This window comes from Dreissena polymorpha, chromosome 4 (assembly GCF_020536995.1).
Source record: "Dreissena polymorpha isolate Duluth1 chromosome 4, UMN_Dpol_1.0, whole genome shotgun sequence".
NCBI lineage: Eukaryota > Metazoa > Mollusca > Bivalvia > Myida > Dreissenidae > Dreissena > Dreissena polymorpha.
The window spans coordinates 8212176-8231624 of NC_068358.1; the positions used below are offsets into that span (position 1 = coordinate 8212176).

General features: G+C 37.4%; 1 protein-coding gene across 50 annotated transcripts in view; it reads left to right on the forward strand.

Moving 5' to 3' along the window:
• Positions 1 to 19449, forward strand: part of LOC127875973 (protein O-GlcNAcase-like) — a 61201-nt gene that overhangs the window by 25468 nt on the left and 16284 nt on the right. For all 50 annotated transcript variants that reach the window (XR_008047536.1, XR_008047537.1, XR_008047539.1 and 47 more), the window contains exons 2-7: positions 4073 to 4124; positions 4290 to 4387; positions 5447 to 5577; positions 10459 to 10627; positions 11056 to 11439; positions 11975 to 12744. Coding sequence is in view for 1 of the 50 variants with exons in the window: in XM_052420757.1 (XP_052276717.1) it covers positions 4073 to 4124; positions 4290 to 4387; positions 5447 to 5577; positions 10459 to 10627; positions 11056 to 11439; positions 11975 to 12744 (1604 nt within the window). In the remaining 49 variants the exon portion in view is untranslated. The remainder of the gene's footprint in view (positions 1 to 4072; positions 4125 to 4289; positions 4388 to 5446; positions 5578 to 10458; positions 10628 to 11055; positions 11440 to 11974; positions 12745 to 19449) is intronic.

Genomic DNA, 19449 nt, shown 5'->3' on the forward strand with positions numbered 1-19449 from the left:
TGAAGGTCAAGGTCACTGTGACCTTGAATGTAAAAATGTTAAAGTTCTTATTTCATGTTATAACTTTGGTATGCTTGTACCTAGAGTCTTCAAACTTGAAATAAAGATTGGCCAGTACTAGAAGATGACCACTGGTCATTTCAATGTCATTCATTTGAAGGTCAAGGTCACTGTGACCTTAAATGTTAAAATGTTAAAATTGTTATAACTTTGGTATGCTTGGACATAGAGTCTTCAAACTTGACATGAAGGTTTGCAAGCACACTTAGATGACCACTGGTCATTTCAAGGTCATTCATTCTAAGGTCAAGGTCACTGTGACCTTGAATGTAAAAATGTTAAAGTTCTTATAACTTTGGTAGGTAAAAATGTTAAAGTTCTTATTCCATGTTATGCTCATGCCTTGAAAAGTACTTACATTTCATTTTGACCTTTGAACAATATTTCAGTAATTTAAGTATTGCATTGACAAAAACACGAAAGGTACTTTCCTGTCATTTAAATCAAAAATCCGGCTTCAATGCGGTCATCTCCGACCGCGGAACTCTTGTTTGTCTCTGTGTTAAAGTCACTATAACGCTCAAAATCAACGAAAATTTCGTTAAGTGTTTCGTAAAATAAAGTTAACACCTTAACAATCAGTGTTCCTTATAGCAATAGCCAAAATTTCAACGCTAGATGTGGTATGATTACTTAGATTTTTGTAGATACAAAATGCTCGTTTTTATTTATTTGTGGCCACAATTAATTCCGGGTGTGTAGAAATACCGAAATCCCCGTAATTACCGAAATCCTCAGAAATCCCCAATAATATGTATTATTTATCAAAATACTGCGGATATTAAGATAGAATATTGCAAAATACAATCTATTCACTGATAAAAATTGTTTTTATCCATGTTTGGTAGTGAAAAACTAAAATATATACATAATTATTGGGATTACGAGTATGAATCCATAGTGCATGTTTTCACAGGCACGATCAGGTACAGAAATCCCTGCTGTAAAGCTCTTCAAGTGTCAAAAAATCATCTGGGTGGCTTTTTGATATTAGAAAGAAGAGGTACAGACAAAAACTTAACAACAATATTTACAGCGGGGATTTCTGTACCTGATCGTGCTTGTGAAAACATGCACTATGGATTCATACTCGGAATCCCAATAATTATGTATATATTTTAGTTTTTCACTACCAAACATGGATAAAAACAATTTTTCATCAGTGAATAGATTGTATTTTGCAATATTCTATCTTAATATCCACAGTATTTTGATAAATAATAAATATTATTGGGGATTTCGGGTAGCCACAAATAAATAAAAACGAGCATTTTGTATCTACAAAAATCTTAGTAATCATACCACATCTAGCGTTGAAATTTTGGCTATTGCTATAAGGAACACTGATTGTTAAGGTGTTAACTTTATTTTACGAAATACTTAACATAATTTTCGTTGATTTTGAGCGTTATAGTTACTTTAAGACTATAAAAGATATGTTGTCTTTGTTCTGATGTTATTAGTATTAACTTTTTTCCTATGATGTTTTTTTTTGTTTTTTTTTTTCGACCGCCGGATGAACCATTTTCAAAATAATTTTTGTAAACCAATAAAAAAAAGTCGTGGCCTTATGGTCAAGATTACTTTTCTATTAGTCAGCAGAAAAGTGCACAAGTAGGCCATAGGAAGTCCATACCCCTGTCTTTTTAGCTCACCTGAGCGATAGCTCGAGGTGAGCTATTGTGATCACTCAGCGTCCGGCGTCCGTCCGTCCGTAAACAATTTGTAAACATCTTCTTCTACTAAACCATTGAGCCAATTTCAACTAAATTTCATGTGGAGCATCCCTAGGTCATGGGACAAAAGAATTGTTAAAAAAAAATTGATCGCATAACCAAGATGGCCGCCATGACCATATATGGTAAAAACCTTAAAAAATCTTCTTGTCAGAAACCGCTCATCAGATTTTCAAAAAATTTCACAGGGATGACCTTTGAGGGCTCCCCTGAAAAAGTTGTTCAAAGAAATTTGATTCGTCAAAAAACATGGCCGCAGGATCTCGTTGAACTTTGCATGTTTATTCGTTTTTGCCTATTTTGTGAAAACTTTCAAAAATCTTCCACATTTTTTGTCTGATCCTTTCCAAATTTGCACAGTGTCTTTATATCAATGAGGACACGAACCCTTCAAAAAATGAGCATTATTGGTCCATGAAGTACAGAATTGCCTCCCCTTGAATTGAGAAAATGGTGTTTATGCAATAAAGTCCAAATTTTTCATCCAATTCTTTCCAAACTTGTAAGGATTTAGCATGGTTCAAACAAGGGAAACAACTACGGTTTATGCATGTTCTTTTTATTACAGATTTGCCTCCCTTTAATTCATTCAAAATCTCATTTTACAGCAGAGATTCCAAATCTGACCTGTAAATGAGCCCCATATTTACTGCTGGTGCTATGTTACCTTTTCCCATTTGATCATTCTTAAGTATTGGTCTTGTAATGCTGCTACTGCTACTGCTACTGCTACTGCTACTACTACTACTACTACTACTACTACTACTACTACTACTAGTACTACTACTACTACTACTACTACTACTACTGCTTCTACTACTACTACGTCTACTACTACTACTTCTACTACTACTACCACTACTACTACTACTACTACTACTACTACTACTACTACTACTACTACTACTACTAGTACTACTACTACTAGTTCTACTACCACCACCACCACCACCACGTCTACTATTACTACTTCTACTACTACTGCCACTACTACTACTACTTTTACCACTACTACTACTACTACTACTACTACTACTACTACTACTACTACTACTACTACTACTACTACTACTACTACTACTACTTCTACTACTACTTCTACTACTACTACTACTACTACTACTTCTACTACTACTACTACTACTACTACTACTACTACTACTACTACAACTACTATTACTACTACTACTACTACTACTACTACTACTACTACTACTACTACTACTACTACTACACCACCACCACCACCACCACCACCACCACCATTCACAGTGACAAAAAACGTATTCACACAATGGCTGCTACTACAACTTATAGCCCATATAGGGGGGCATGCATGTTTTACAAACAGCCCTTGTTTCTATGGGATTTTAACCACAACTGTTCATGTTTATCTCCGACACATATTTTTAGGTCACCTGTCATGAAGTGACACGGTGAGCTTATGTGATCGTGTGATGTCCGGCGTCCGTTGTGCGTGCCTGCGTGTGTCTGTGCGTCTGTCCGTCAACAATTTGTTTGTGTAGACAGTAGAGGTCACAGTTTGCATCCAATCTTGATGAAATTTGGTCAAAATGTTTATCTTGATGAAATCCGGTTTGGGATTGTATTTGGGTCATCTGGGGTCAAAAACAAGGTCACTAGGTCAAATAATAGAACAACCTTCTGTAGACAATAGAGGTCACAGTTTTCATCCAATCTTTATGAAATTTGGTCAGAATGTTTATCTTGATGAAATCTGGGTTGGGATTTTATTTAGGTCATCTGGGGTCAAAAACTAGGTCACTAGGTCAAATAATAGAAAAACCTTGTGTAGACATTAGAGATCACAGTTTTCATCCAACCTTTATGAAATTTGGTCAGAATTCTTGATGAAATCTGGGTGGGATTGTATTTGGGTCATCTGGGGTAAAAATCTAGTTCAAATAAATAGAAAAACCTTGTGTTGACAATAGAGGTCACAGTTTTCATCCAATATTTATGAACTGTGGTCAGAATGTTTATCTTGATGAAATCTGGATTGGGATTGTATTTGGGTCATCTAGAGTCAGGAACTAGGTCACTAGGTCAAATCATAGAAAAACATTGTGTAGACAATAGAGGTCATAGTTTTCATCTGATCTTAATGAGTCAGGTGAGCGATTCAGGGCCATCATGGCCCTCTTGTTTTGTTGTAGAATAGACACATTTCATTGTATCTTTATGATGGATATTACAGCCTGCTATGGTTATGTCTTGTGTTAATTGTCTTACAGAGATTATGCATTTATTTCCAGGTTTCTATGGGATACCATGGACTACAGAACAAAGAAAACTTCTATTTCAATGGTGAGACTTATGATTTTGCATAACTGTTTACTACACATACATATATTATGGCATTCAGTTGTTTTGACTAGTTTTTTTACGGACTTATACTGTCTATATTTTGTCTTGTCTTGAAATAGTTAGTGGTATATTGCACTTTTTCATGTCTTTATTTGTGCATTTCAGGATGAAAACAATGGGAATGACCACATACATGTATGCACCAAAAGATGATGCGAAACATAGGGCTTTCTGGAGGGATTTGTATTCGGTTGAAGAAGCAGGTGGGCTGATATTTATGTGGACTTACAAAATATTTAACATGGCAGATTGACCATCTGTCAATCTGAGTGATGTCAAAACTCAACATCACATTTGTTACACAATAAACAAAATTGTTTGATATTTCACATCAGTTCATGATTGAACACAAAACGTTACTTTTGTTATTTTTAAGTTAATTTGGTGCATGTGCAGTGCCCCAGATAAGCTGCGTATCTGCGTCTTTCACCCTATTAAAATGTTTAAAAACGCAAAGAAATACAATATCATGCGTATTGAAAACGCACCCGATTTGCCTTTTACGCACATTCGTCTTATTTGATGCGTACGATACAATAGCTTTGATCGAAAAAACTTTGCTCATTTTCGGTATTTTTTGCGATTATTTTCGTTACGCGGCGACGCTTTTATTCAGCAAGCGCCTGGATGACGGGGCAATAAAACAGTCAAAGCTATTCAAACGCTCTGCGGACTAGATTTCATAGTTAAATAAAGCGGCTGACAAAATTATTTACGACGACATACATGCGTTTTCAATCTGACTTAATCCGTCGTTCATTGTGCAAATATTTGTAAAGTGTCTGTACTTTCAGTTTCTAATACGATGCGTAATAAAAATGTCTAAGAGAAAGACGTCCGCAATTGTTGCGCCAAAATATGTGTTGATCGCTAACTTTATCGAACCAAGAAAGCAAGAGTCAATAAGTGCCGAATCATTCGTGTTATCGATTTTTTTTAAGTTTAAAGTTTATATTATTGACAGTTTCAAGGATTAAAGATGTTATGAAACATCAGTTTATTAAAGTTAATTATATTAGTTTACAGTTTTATTGAATCAATACAATTGTGTGCAGCTTCAACAGAAGTAAAGCAGCAATGGTTTTACTGTATGCATCTTATAACTCATTTCACCCTATTCCAAGAATGAAATCACCCTATTTTTCAAAATCAGTGGGTGAAAACCCTATTACCGAAATAATTATCTGGGGCACTGATGTGTCTGGCGTTCTTATTTTGTTAAGAACCATGGGTTATTTAACTCTGTTTCTGCTTGCTTTTAGACAATCTCACCAGCTTGATTGAAGCAGCAACAGAAAACAACATCACACTGGTGTATGCCATCTCGCCAGGGCTAGACATCAGTTTTTCTAGTTCCAAGGATGTGCAGTGTCTGAAACGTAAATTGGAGCAGGTAAATAAAAGCTGTGTCATGCAAAAATGAGTCTTATGCAGGGCTAGCGCTGGCCCAAAAAATGTTTGAGCCACCCAGATGTAGGAGTGTCCGGGGCATGCCCCCCCCCCCCCCCCCTTCCCCCCGGAGATTTTTTGGATCCTAGATTGTCTGTGGTGCGTTTTGGGCCTATTGCCAACCAGTTTTCGTTTGTTTCAAATAACAATATATACTATAGATTTTTCATATTTCTTTTAATGACAACAAGCACATGTCACATCTTATAATATACATCACATCACAATTTTCATAGTAATACAGATATTTTAATACAGCGCATTTTTAACAACATGATGAATGGCATGTAAAATACAAGCATACATTTCATTCACAAAATACATTGTTTTCCTGCTTTACTGCTTGCTGGCATCGACGGCATGAGTGTGAAGAAAAAACATAGTCAATCTGCATATATACATATAGTTAGACTATAGCATTTCAAAGTAATTTCAAATTAAAATTCCTCTCATCTTCAAAATCTTACCTTTAGACTTCGCATGTTTCGTCACCGAGTCTTTTTTCAGGATATTGCAACCTACAGTGAACGTGTTGGAATTCTAAAACTTAATGCATAGGTCACAGTACATTGATTTTGATTCATTCTCAAAGCGAAGCCAATTATTATCAATTTTCCATGACTCTTGAAATGCTCTAGTTTTTGTGTTTTAATTATTTTGTTTGTTTGTTCAGACTCATTTTCGTTCAAAGGACGCTTTATGGTTAAAGAAGTCATGTTAGCGACTGTACGGACAAAGTGGTTACTTCCATTTATATAGTAGACGACATGAATTAGTCTTCCTATGCGTTACAAATTCGTAACTTTAATTAAATTTTAATTGCAATTAAACCGTGCTTGTTTTTCACGTTTTCCTTTGATTAAAATACGCCGCTGTTAGTTATCATAGTGTGTGAGTAAAACGATCAAATTAATTAATGAACACCTTTTCATTTCAATCGAAAATCGGCAGAAAGTTGTAACATCAACGACATAGAACTAATTATTTAATTATCACTCTTTAATTTGCATACCGATTTACAATTTATTGTCACGCTTATTTTCATTTTTAATCTTATAATACGACATTTGCGACCATCCGCTATTTTGTTTGCAGACGACAATATTAACTGTGTATTCATAGCTCCACCCATTTTTACGTTTCATTCAACAACGTCATTTCATGTGTAAGCCAGCTCAGTTTTGATTGGCCAGCTACCATGTGCACTTCAATAACAATAAGGTCAAGCGATGTCTCGATACAGGTGCAGACCGGTTTTCGTTCACTGTTCAAATTGCGAATACTTTCATTGAAACAAAGAGAAAAATATAGAAAACCAGTTTCGGGTTAAAATGGCGGCTGTTTTCAATGAAATTTTACGAGATTTTAGCATTTTCGCAAATCGGATTTTTCTTGAGCCAAATTCTCAATATTTTCGCAAATGGCTCAAGTGGCGAACGACAGCGCGAGCCCTGCTTATGTGGCCTAAGTAGCACCAGACCAGCGCGCATATTCGCACATTCGCATATTCTGTTCAGGAGCTACCCAGTCTGCTATTGCATTAAAGTCACACAAGATTTCGCTGTCTCTTAGTATTAGTAGTTTGTGACCAGACTGGGCAAATAGGAGGCATATTGCATTAGACCAATTATTACAATGAAGATTGTAGAACGTATACTATTGGAACTTCTGAACTGTTAACATCAGAATAAAGTAAAATTCTTTCAATTTAAAATTTAAATGAACGGAACATGTGGTAACATTAGGTGTAGATGAACAGTGCCCCAGATAATAATTTGGGAAATAGGGTTTTCACTCATTGATTTTGAAAAATAGGATGATTTTATTCTTGAAATAGGGTGAAATGAGTTATGATAATGCATACCTTAAAATCATTGCTTAATTACTTCTGTTAAAGCTGCACACTTGTATTGATTCAATAAAACTGTAAACTAGTATAATTAACTTTAATAAACTGATGTTTTATAATTAACTTTAATAAACTGATGTTTCATAAAATCTTTAATCCTTGAAATGTTATAAACTTTGAACTTTAAAAATAAACCTGATGTTAACTGACATCTTTGTAACTGTCAACTGTATAGACAATCGCGCGTGTCTTTCGACCTCTATTAGACATTTTTTATTTCGCATCGTAATAGAAACTGAAAGTACAGACGCTTACAAATACATGCACAATGGTCGACGGATTATGTCAGATTGAAAACGCATGTATGTCGTCGTAAATAATTTGTTCAGACGCTTAATTTTACTATGAAATCTAGTCTGCAGAGGTTTTGAATGACTTTGACTGTTTTCCTGCTTTGTCATCCAGGCGCTTGCTGAATAAAACTGTCGCCGCGTTACGATAATATTTCCAAAGAGAAAATACCGAAAATGAGCAAAGCATTTTCGTTCGAAGTTATTGTATCCAGGGCCCTTGCTACACTTTGGGGGATTGGGGCCGGGGCCCTTAGAGGGGGGAATTTCGCGTCGTTTTGGGCGACAAGGGGAATTTTAGAAGATCTTATCACCAACCATTCAACAGTCTGGGATCTTGCCCGATTTGGAAAGTTGGGAAATCCCCTTTTGACTTTCCCAATGGGGAAATATTGATTGAAAAATTGCCCGATCAGGCGAGAAAACAACCATTTTTCATATACCTTGGCAAAACGTGTCCGGGCATCACACAAATCATCCAAGGTACAACTTTAATAACTGAATCCAATCTTAAAACAATTATCTTAAATTTGACCGAAGCGATTTTTTAAAAATGTCGTTGTTCGTCAGATATTCAAGCCCAAAGTTGAGCAACTTTTAGCATCTATCAACATTTTCCGCACTTGCCTGTTTTGAACACAAACTTGCCAGAAGGAGCAAGTCGTCGAGGTTACATTATTTAATCAATTGCCCATTTTGAATTTGAATTTCCCGAACCATTTAATTATCTGGTAAATCATCGAATAAAGAATATCTGATGAATTCATGGTTTGTATGTGATCAATGTTTGTTTTGTGCAAACGATGAGATAAAATCGCCATATCCACATATTATCTAGGGAACGAAACATAGAAAGTTAAGTCTCTAGTATATAAGGATTTAATGCGTTTTAAGGTCAAGTGGTCTTGCTTAGTCTCTGTAAGCAGTAAAACTGACAAGACTAATAATACTTATCCAGCATTTTTCATATTAAATGTCATTAAAGTAAGGTCACTATTTCGCTAGAATATTTAATTAATTGGGCCGGTATTACCCGTTCAAACTTCAGTCGGAAATCTTTGTTAGGAAAATCTTCAATTGATCGAATCTCGCTTTTTGACATCGAACAAGTTTCACTCTTTCTTGATAAAGTTCGCCTTCAAAGGCTTTTTCAAAGTGTTCTTTTACAAATTGGCTACATTTTCTTTATTTTACTCGACAAGTTGTAACGGACTGTAGGATCAAGGAATCGCAAACTTAAGTACATTGAAATGTAAACGCCATTGGTGCACATTAATATTTAAATAGTGCAGGCTTTGAACTTTTTGTCACAACAAAACAGAACAGTGGACTTCAGTACAAAATGCAAAGCATTTTATCTTATCGTTTGCACAAAACAAACATTGATCGCATACAAACCATGAATTCATCAGATATTCTTTATTCGATGATTTACCAGATTATTAAATGGTTCGGGAAATTCAAATTCAAAATGGGCAATTGATTAAATAATGTAACCTCGACGACTTGCTCCTTCTGGCAAGTTTGTGTTCAAAACAGGCAAGTGCGGAAAATGTTGATAGATGCTAAAAGTTGCTCAACTTTGGGCTTGAATATCTGACGAACAACGACATTTTTTAAAAATCGCTTCGGTCAAATTTAAGATAATTGTTTTAAGATTGGATTCAGTTATTAAAGTTGTACCTTGGATGAGTTGTGTGATGCCAGGACAAGTTTTTCCAAGGTATATGAAAAATGGTTGTTTTCTCGCCTGATCGGGCAATTTTTCAATCAATATTTCCTGATCGGGAAAGTCAAAAGGGGATTCCCCAACTTTCCCAATCGGGCAAGATCCCCGACTGTTCAACACTCAAAATTGCTATATTTTAATGTAATTTACATATATATACATGTAATCAAAGGTTCATAGCACGATACCAGCTGGCAACATAGGTATAACAGTAAAAAAAAAAAATTTTTTGGAGGCGGGAATTTTTAGTTGAAATAGGGGAAAAAAGTATACTATTTTAAGGGGGGATTGGGGCCGAATTTCAGCCCCAAAAACGGCCAAACGAGGGCCCTGGTATCGTACGTTTTAAATTTGGCGAATTTGCGTAAATGTCAAATTGATTGCGTTTTAAATACGCATGATATTGTATTTCTTTGCGTTTTTAAATATTTTAATAGGGTGAAAGACGCAGATACGCAGCTTACCTGGGGCACTGGATGAACATTTTTTTAAATACCTTGCTCAGAAATAAGAAGTTGAGATGTGCAATTATAAGCAATATATTTGTTTTGCTAAGGTTTTCATAATATTTTTTATGCCCCCATTAGGGTGGCATATAGCAGTTGAACTGTCAGTCAATCTGTCCGTCCGTCTGAAAACTTGAACATTGCCCATAACATTTACAATATTGAAGGTAGCAACTTGATATTTGGCATGCATGTGTTTCTCATGGAGCTGCACATTTTTTAGTGGTGGAAGGTGAAGGTCATCCTTCAAGGTCAAAGGTCAAATATATGGCTTCAAAGCGGCGCAGTAGGGGGCATTGTGTTTCTGACAAACACATCTCTTGTTTCACTATGCTTATGCATCTGACAGTTTACTAATGGTTTGTTCATTCCCGTGTTGTTGAATTGACAGGTTGCTGCATTTGGTTGTCGTGCGTTTGCGCTGCTGTTTGATGACATTGACCCAGAGTTGAGCGTCTCGGACAAGAGTGCCTTCCAGTCATCGGCCTGTGCGCAGGTCTCCATCACAAATGAGGTGTATGAGCACCTGGGACAGCCAGAGTTCTACTTCTGTCCTACAGGTAACTGCATCACATCTATGTTTCTAGAGTAAATATTATTGATTAACACATTTTGTACAAAGATTGGTTAAAAAATGGTGAGAAATGTATGTTTGCATAATGGTATACGTTAGTGATTAAGAACAATTAAGACTAGCTAGGAGTTAAATTTTGTTGTATGTAGGCAACATGAAATGTTGTTGCCTTTAGGCTTGAACAATCTATGAATTGGCAATTGTTCTTAATTTTAAAGAATTCCTAACAGAGAAACTCCGGTTAGCGTGCATTGCTTATCTCTGTTTGAAGTACAATTTACAAGAAATTATAATCTTATGTTAGTTTTGAAGAATTAAACATGTCATATTTTATGCATTCTATAGGTAGATCAAAATTTTACGAAACTAAAACTGTACAGTTTTAATAGTTGTTTGTTCATTTGAAACGTTCAGAGTACTGCACGTCGAGGGCCATGCCGACGCTGCTCACATCCGGCTACCTGAACACGGTGGGGTCCAAGCTCCTGAACGACATCCACATCCTCTGGACAGGGGCCAAGGTGATCAGCAAGAGACTGACCATAGCCGAGCTGGAGGAAGTGGCCACTGTGTTCCGTCGTCCACCCACCATCTGGGACAACATCCACGCCAACGACTATGACCAGAGGAGACTGTACCTTGGTGCTTATGATGGCCGGTCAACTGACATCATTCCCTACTTGCGCGGTGTGCTCACGAATCCTAACTGCGAGTTTGAGGCCAACTATATTCCCTTGCACACACTTGGGCAATGGTCTCAGTCAAACCAAAATGCAGTCAAGAAAGACCTCATTGCAGGTAGGTTTGGACTGCAAAGTTTAGAATAAAGCCAAGTTCAAAAGAAAATGTTTCCAGTTAGGTATTAACTCTAACCACTTAGATACGTATTTTGACGTGTTTGTTAATGTAGTCCCTTATCAAATTATATTTAATTTAAGACTTTTCTTACTTGATTTAAGTTTTAAAGGCTTCATTTACTGATGAGCAGCAACAGCATTAAACCTGAACAGACTGGTTTTATGCTGTTTGCACATAGCCATTAAACCTGAACAGACTGGTTTTATGCTGTTTGCACATAGCCATTAAACCTGAACAGACTGGTTTTATGCTGTTTGCACATAGCCATTTTCACTTTGCCTCCGAGAGGGAAAGGGTTAATTGTCTTGCTAAAATGAAATGAAAGAAACACAAAAATATATATGCTTCTGAAACTCCTGTACAATCAATTGTTGTATTTTGATTAATAGATTTAATAAGATTTATTATTATGCTATTATGCATTTGAACTTTGTCAAGGTGCATTTGGTCACTTTGATATCAATGTTTCTTGCAGAGAACCGGTTAAGTCCAGTAATATCCGATATCAAGCTAGAGAGTGAATGTGACTTTGCCTCTGATGAAGACATCACCAACTTTGACACCAAATATCAGCCGAAAGTGGCCCTCAAGAACGCCATAGCAGACTGGCTGGTGGAGCTGAACAAAGCTAGGAATCCCCCCAAGTCTGTAGCAGTGGCCACGACACCTTGTGCAACCACCACCGCTGGAGCCCTTGTACCCAACATGAATCTACAGCCCCCAGTACAAGCCTATAATGCATTGGCAACAACAAACCTGCCTACGACTACTGTGAACCCAGTGGATCCTTCATTCCTTAATCCCACCTCAGCCGTCCTAGTGAACAGTTTGGTAGACCCTCTGTCCTCACCGGAAGGGTCTCCCGTCCATCAGCAGGAATTCTCGGACTCTGATTGTGAAAACGAATTGAAGCCTGAACCCATGGACTGTGTTCCATCAGCGATCACAGACAGTATTAATGTGCTCACAAACAATGGAGTCCTACCCAAGAATGGCTCCACTGACAGTCTCATGCAAGTAGAGGCTGCACCGACCACCTCTAGTTTGGTTGAGGAGGTTAAGCAGACAGCGATGGAACTTAAAGAAAACAATGTGCTTACAGAGGGAGACCTAGAACTTCTTATCAGTTTCTTTCACTTGCCCTTCGAGTACGCTGCAGTTCCCGTTCAGATGTTACAGGATCTTTACTGGCTCAAGACAAATAGCCATTACCTGGCTGGTTCATCATCACAATCATCCACTACGGTATGTGTTGTTACGATGTTAAATATTGGTGATGTTTATGCTCTCTGTAGGGTGCCATATACATTTAGCATCCGCGCTGTTGATCCGTCTATCTGTCCGTCTGGCAGTCCGTATTTCGGAGGGTTTTTAGCTCATCTATTTTTTGAAAAAAAATTATGAGCTATTGTCATCACCTTGGCGTCGGCGTTGGCGTTGGCGTTGGCGTTGGCGTTGGCGTCGGCGTCCGGTTAAGTTTTGCGTTTAGGTCCACTTTTCTCAGAAAGTATCAATGCTATTGCATTCAAACTTGGTACACTTACTTACTATCATGAGGGGACTAGGCAGGCAAAGTTAGATAACTCTGGCGTGCATTTTGACAGAATTATGTGCCCTTTTTGTACTTAAAAAATTGCAAATTTTGGTTAAGTTTTGCGTTTAGTTCCACTTTTCTCAGTAAGTATCAATGCTATTGCATTCAAACTTGGTACACTTACTTACTATCATGAGGGGACTGGGCAGGCAAAGTTAGATAACTCTGGCATGCATTTTGACAGAATTATGTGCCCTTTTTATACTTAGAAAATTGACAATTTTGGTTAAGTTTTGTGTTTAGGTCCATTTTATTCCTTAAGCATCAAAGCTATTGCTTTCATACTTGCAACACTTACTAACTATCATAAGGGGACTGTGCAGGCAAAGTAATGTAACTCTGACTGGCATTTTGACAGAATTATGTGCCCTTTTTATACTTAGAAAATTGAAAATTTGATTAAGTTTTGTGTTTAGGTCCACTTTATTCCTACAGTATCAAAGCTATTGCTTTCATACTTGCAAGATTTATGAACTATCATAAGGGGACGGTGCAGGCAAAGTTATGTAACTCTGACTGGCATTTGGACGGAATTATGGGCCCTTTATACTTAGAAAATTGAAAATTTGGTTAAGATTTATGTTTTGGTCACTTTACCCCTAAAGTATCATAGATATTGCTTTCATACTTGGAACACTCACAAACTATCATAAGGGTACAGTAAAAGGACAAGTTGCATAACTCTGGTTGTCATTGTTACGGAATTATGGCCCTTTTTTGACTTAGTAACTTTTAATATATGGTTAAATTTTGTGTTTCGATCCACTCGAAGTATCAAGGCTATTGCTTTCAAACTTCAAATACTTACATGCTATCATGAGGTTACTGTACCTGGCAACTTGAATTTTACTTTGACCTTTGAATGACCTTGACTCTCAAGGTCAAATTATTAAATTTTGCTAAAATTGCCATAACTTCTTTATTTATGATTAGATTTGATTGATACTTTGATGAAACTACTCTTACCTGACATACCACAATAGACTTCACCCAAACCATCCCCCGTGCCCTCCCCCCCCCTCCCCCCCCTCCCCCCCCCCCCCCTAATTTTTTTTTTTTTTTTTTTTTTTATAAGATCATCTCACAAATGACCACCACACCCTCACACTATACCCCCACCCCACCCCCCCCACCCCCCCCCCCAAATTTTTTTTTGATTTTTTTTTTTTTTTTTTTTTTTTTTTTTTAAGATCATCTCACAAATTATCACCACACCCTCACACTATACCCCCCCCCCCCCCCCCGATTTTTTTTTTTTTTTTTTTTTTTTTTTTCGCTTTTTTTGGAAGATAATGTAATAAATGTCCACAACCCCACACTATACACCCCTCTTCACTCCACTCCTCCCTCCTTTGTGATTGAAAATGAGAGTCCCTTCACCTTTAAAAAGAAAATAGATGAGCGGTCTGCACCCGCAAGGCGGTGCTCTTGTTTACCCAATGCTTTAAGAGATTGAGATGTATTTTTTGGTATGGGTCAAGTCTACTATCATGACCTGGCAGGCAAGTCTAACTACATGACGCTGCAAGCAAGTCTAACTACATGACGCTTCAGTCAAGTCTAACTACATGACCTGCAGTTGGGTGCAAGTCTAAAGCTACATGACGCTGCAGGCAAGTGCTAACTACATGACCTTGGCAGCACAGTCTAACTACATGACCTGCAAGTCAGAGTCTAACGTACATGACGCTGCAGCAAGTCTAACTACATGATCGCTGCAGCAAGTCTAACTACAGGACCTGCAGCAAGTCTAACTACATGACGCTGGCAGGCAGAGTCTAACTACAATGACGCTGGCAGCAGTCTAACTACATGACCTGGGGCAGGGGCAAGTCTAACTACATGACCTGCAGGCCAAGTCTAACTAGCATGACCTGGCAGCGAAGTCTAACTACATGACCTGCAGGCTACCTGCAGCAGTCTAACTACATGACCTGCAAGCAAGTCTAACTACATGACCTGCACAAAGTCTAACTACATACCTGCAGCAAGTCTAACTACATGACCTGCAGCAAGTCTAACTACATGACCTGCAGCAAGTCTAACTACATGACCTGCAGCAAAGTCTAACTACATGACCTGCAGCAAGTCTAACTACATGACCTGCAGCAAGTCTAACTACATGACCTGCAGCAAGTCTAACTACATGACCTGCAGCAAGTCTAACTACATGACCTGCAGCAAGTCTAACTACATGACCCTGCAGCAAGTCTAACTACATGACCTGCAGCAAGTCTAACTACATGACCTGCAGCAAGTCTAACTACATGACCTGCAGCAAGTCTAAACTACATGACCTGCAGCAAGTCTAACTACATGACCTGCAGCAAGTCTAACTACATGACCTGCAGCAAAGTCTAACTACATGACCTGCAGCAAGGTCTAACTACATGACCTGCAGCAAGTCTAACTACATGACCTGCAGCAAGTCTAAACTACATGACCTGCAGCAAGTCTAACTACATGACCTGCAGCAAGTCTAACTACATGACCTGCAGCAAGTCTAACTACATGACCTGCAGCAAGTCTAACTACATGACCTGCAGCAAGTCTAACTACATGACCTGCAGCAAGTCTAACTACATGACCTGCAGCAAGTCTAACTACATGACCTGCAGCAAGTCTAACTACATGACCTGCAGCAAGTCTAACTACATGACCTGCAGCAAGTCTAACTACATGACCTGCAGCAAGTCTAACTACATGACCTGCAGCAAGTCTAACTACATGACCTGCAGCAAGTCTAACTACATGACCTGCAGCAAGTCTAACTACATGACCTGCAGGGGAAGTATACAATTTGTTCCAGTCCATTGATTTTTGAAAAGTTATGGGACCTTGGACTGACCTTAATTTTTGCCAAGGAAAGCAATAAGTTTTAAAAGAAGATACATTTTATTTATCAATTGGCAGGTTCTGTCTATTTTGAAGAAGGAAGTAATATTTTGTAAAGGGATATAATTCAAGGTAGGAACTTCTATTACTTTTATTAATGAAAAAAAAAAGGCATGGAGATTTGAGACAAACGTGGATATAGAAATGTTCTCCATAATGAAATGTTATTTGGAGGTTTTTTACGCAACACTTTCAGATACTGTAATGAGCTGATTTTGGGTATGTGAGTCTACATACATGGCCTACAGATGAAGTGTGAAATTCTTTCCGGTGTTTGATTTGTGGCGAAGTAATTGGCCTTGGACCGTTTTTCGGAGTGTTTTACGCAATACTTTAAGATAATGAGCTGATTTTGAGTATGTAAGTCTACATACATGGCCAACAGAAGAAGTGTGAAATTCGTTTCGGTCTGTTGATTCTTGCAAAGTTATTAGCCTTGGACTAAAAACATTTTCTCTTGAGTAAAAGGCTTCCACTAGCTTTAAAAAGTTGGAAGTCTTGACCTCCAAGCCTTAAATTTTGGAGCATTAGGCTCGAAGTCCCATTTTTATTTCAGTATTTTAGTAAATCCTACTGTATGTGTTGATAGCTGAATTTATACATGTTCCAACTTCCAACTCTTATCAAATTCCTGATAATCGTGTGTAATAAAGATTTTTTTTTCAAAACCAAAATATGGCCAAAAATTAGACAAATGTGTTAGAATTGTATAAACACAGACGTGCACAATTCAAAGCACATGCATATAATAAGTGAATTGTGGGATTCAATTGTTGCATCAACCACGTGACATATACATTTGACTTTTTGTATAACAAAAACATTATTCAAGGTATTTTCAATTCATATAATACAATGTGTTGTCCAAAATGCATTGCTAGGTTTTTAGCCGGATTTTTTTCGAAAAAATCTCGGCTTATAGATTGATGTTGTCGGGCGGGCGGGGGGGGCGGGCGGGCGGGCGGGGTGGCGGCATGCTCGAAAATGTTAAAGTTCTTATTTCATGGTATAACTTTGGTATGCTTGGACCTAGAGTCTTCAAACTTGACATGAAGGTTGGCCAGGATTAACAGATGACCACTGGTCATTTCAAGGTCATTCATTTGAAGGTCAAGGTCACTGTGACCTTCAATATAAAAAATGTTAAAGTTGTTATAACTTTGGTATGCTTGGACCTAGAGTCTTGAAACTTGACATGAAGGTTGGCCATAACTAGTTAGTAACCACTGGTCATTTCAAGGTCATTCATTTGAAGGTCAAGGTCACTGTGACCTTGAATGTAAAAATGTTAAAGTTCTTATTTCATGGTATAACTTTGGTATGCTTGGACCTAGAGTCTTCAAACTTGACATGAAGGTTGGCCAGGATTAACAGATGACCACTGGTCATTTCAAGGTCATTCATTTGAAGGTGAAGGTCACTGTGACCTTCAATATAAAAATGTTAAAGTTGTTATAACTTTGGTATGCTTGGACCTAGAGTCTTGAAACTTGACATGAAGGTTGGCCAGAACTAGTAAGTAACCACTGGACATTTCAAGGTCATTCATTTGAAGGTCAAGGTCACTGTGACCTTGAATGTAAAAATGTTAAAGTTGTTATAACTTTGGTATGCTTGGACCTAGAGTCTTGAAACTTGACATGAAGGTTGGCCAGAACTAGTAAGTAACCACTGGACATTTCAAGGTCATTCATTTGAAGGTCAAGGTCACTGTGACCTTGAATGTAAAAATGTTAAAGTTCTTATTTCATGTTATAACTTTGGTATGCTTGTACCTAGAGTCTTCAAACTTGAAATAAAGATTGGCCAGTACTAGAAGATGACCACTGGTCATGCCAATGTCATTCATTTGAAGGTCAAGGTCACTGTGACCTTAAATGTTATTGTTGTTCATGTATATGCATGCATTCAAAACATAACACAAGGTTTGCTCATGCCTTGAAAAGTACTTACATTTCATTTTGACCTTTGAACAATATTTCAGTAATTTAAGTATTGCATTGACAAAAACACGAAAGGTACTTTCCTGTCATTTAAATAAAAAATCCGGCTTCAATGCGGTCATCTCCGACCGCGGAACTCTTGTATTATTCATGTAAAGAAAATTCTTGCCACAAACATTTTTCGTTTTTTTTTTCTTGAAAACCTGTGTACTGATTTAAAGCATAGAAAAATTATACTTCATGTACAAAATCACGTCCTTGTGTAAAGCATGGACTTCAATATTTGATTGCTGAATACAAAATTTGTAGCGTATAGAACACTTAGATCTTTTCGTTTAAACAAAAATGCTGCATTCGTTTAGATAGGTCAGTATTGATCAACATTGTATAGATTTCAAATTTTGTTTTGATATACATACATGACTTTCAGATGAAGTGTGAGTTTCATTTTGGTCGATTGAATTATGGGTCTTGATTTCTTTTAACTCTTTACAGCTAAGATACATATTTAATAGTTGCCGGGCAGCTTCAAAGTGCAATAGGGGGCATTGTGTTTCACTAACGCAGTTTATGTTTGTTGCAATTCTTTGAATAATATCAATATCTCTGCATGTATCACATTATCGTAACTTTAAATTGAACAGATTTAGAATGTTAACCCTTTCCCACTCGGAGGCAAATTGAAAATGGCTATGTGCAACAGCATAAAACCAGATCTAGCAGTATGGTCAGGTTTCATGCTGTTTGCTGCATTAGTATCTAAAGGTTGGAAATGAAGCCTGTAAAACTTGAATCTAGTAAGAAAGGTCTTTAACCCTTTCAGTGCGGGAACCGAATTTATAGGCCTTTGCAAACAGTTTAGATCCTGATGAGACGCCACAGAACGTGGCGTCTCATCAGGATCCAAACTGTTTGCTATTCTGATAGTATTCTTTGAAAAAAAATTCGAAGAAAATGCTAATTTTAGAAATTCAGCAGACGACATTTTAGCAGAAGACAAATTACCCAGCATGCAAAGGGTTAATTTAATTTCACTTTCTATGGGACTACAAATGTGTCAAAATACATTTCTAAGTGGTAAAGGGTTTAACTGTGTAAACTCTGCTGTTCAGCAGCTTTGTAGCGTCCTTCAAAGTGTAGTGTCCTATAGAATTAACAAACAGCAGTGATGACAGGGCCCTCAATCTATCAAATCCACGGCAGAATTTCGGCCGCATTCCCCCCTGAAAAGTATACTTTTGTCCCCTTTTGGGGGGAAAAATTACCCCTAAAAAAAGAAAAAAATATTTTTTTTATATTATTATTAGATAGATGTGTCTCATGATTATTATATCTCAATTCTATTTTAATTTAATCTTGTCAAACATACTAAATTATGAAAAAAGCAATGAATATAGTGCAAACATGTACAAATGTTATAATTAGAGAGTAAGTAAAAAAAATCCCCCCAAAAGGGAAACGCCGCGAAAATTTCCCCTGCTATGGGTAGCGACCCGCTTCCCCTAAAATGGATTGAGG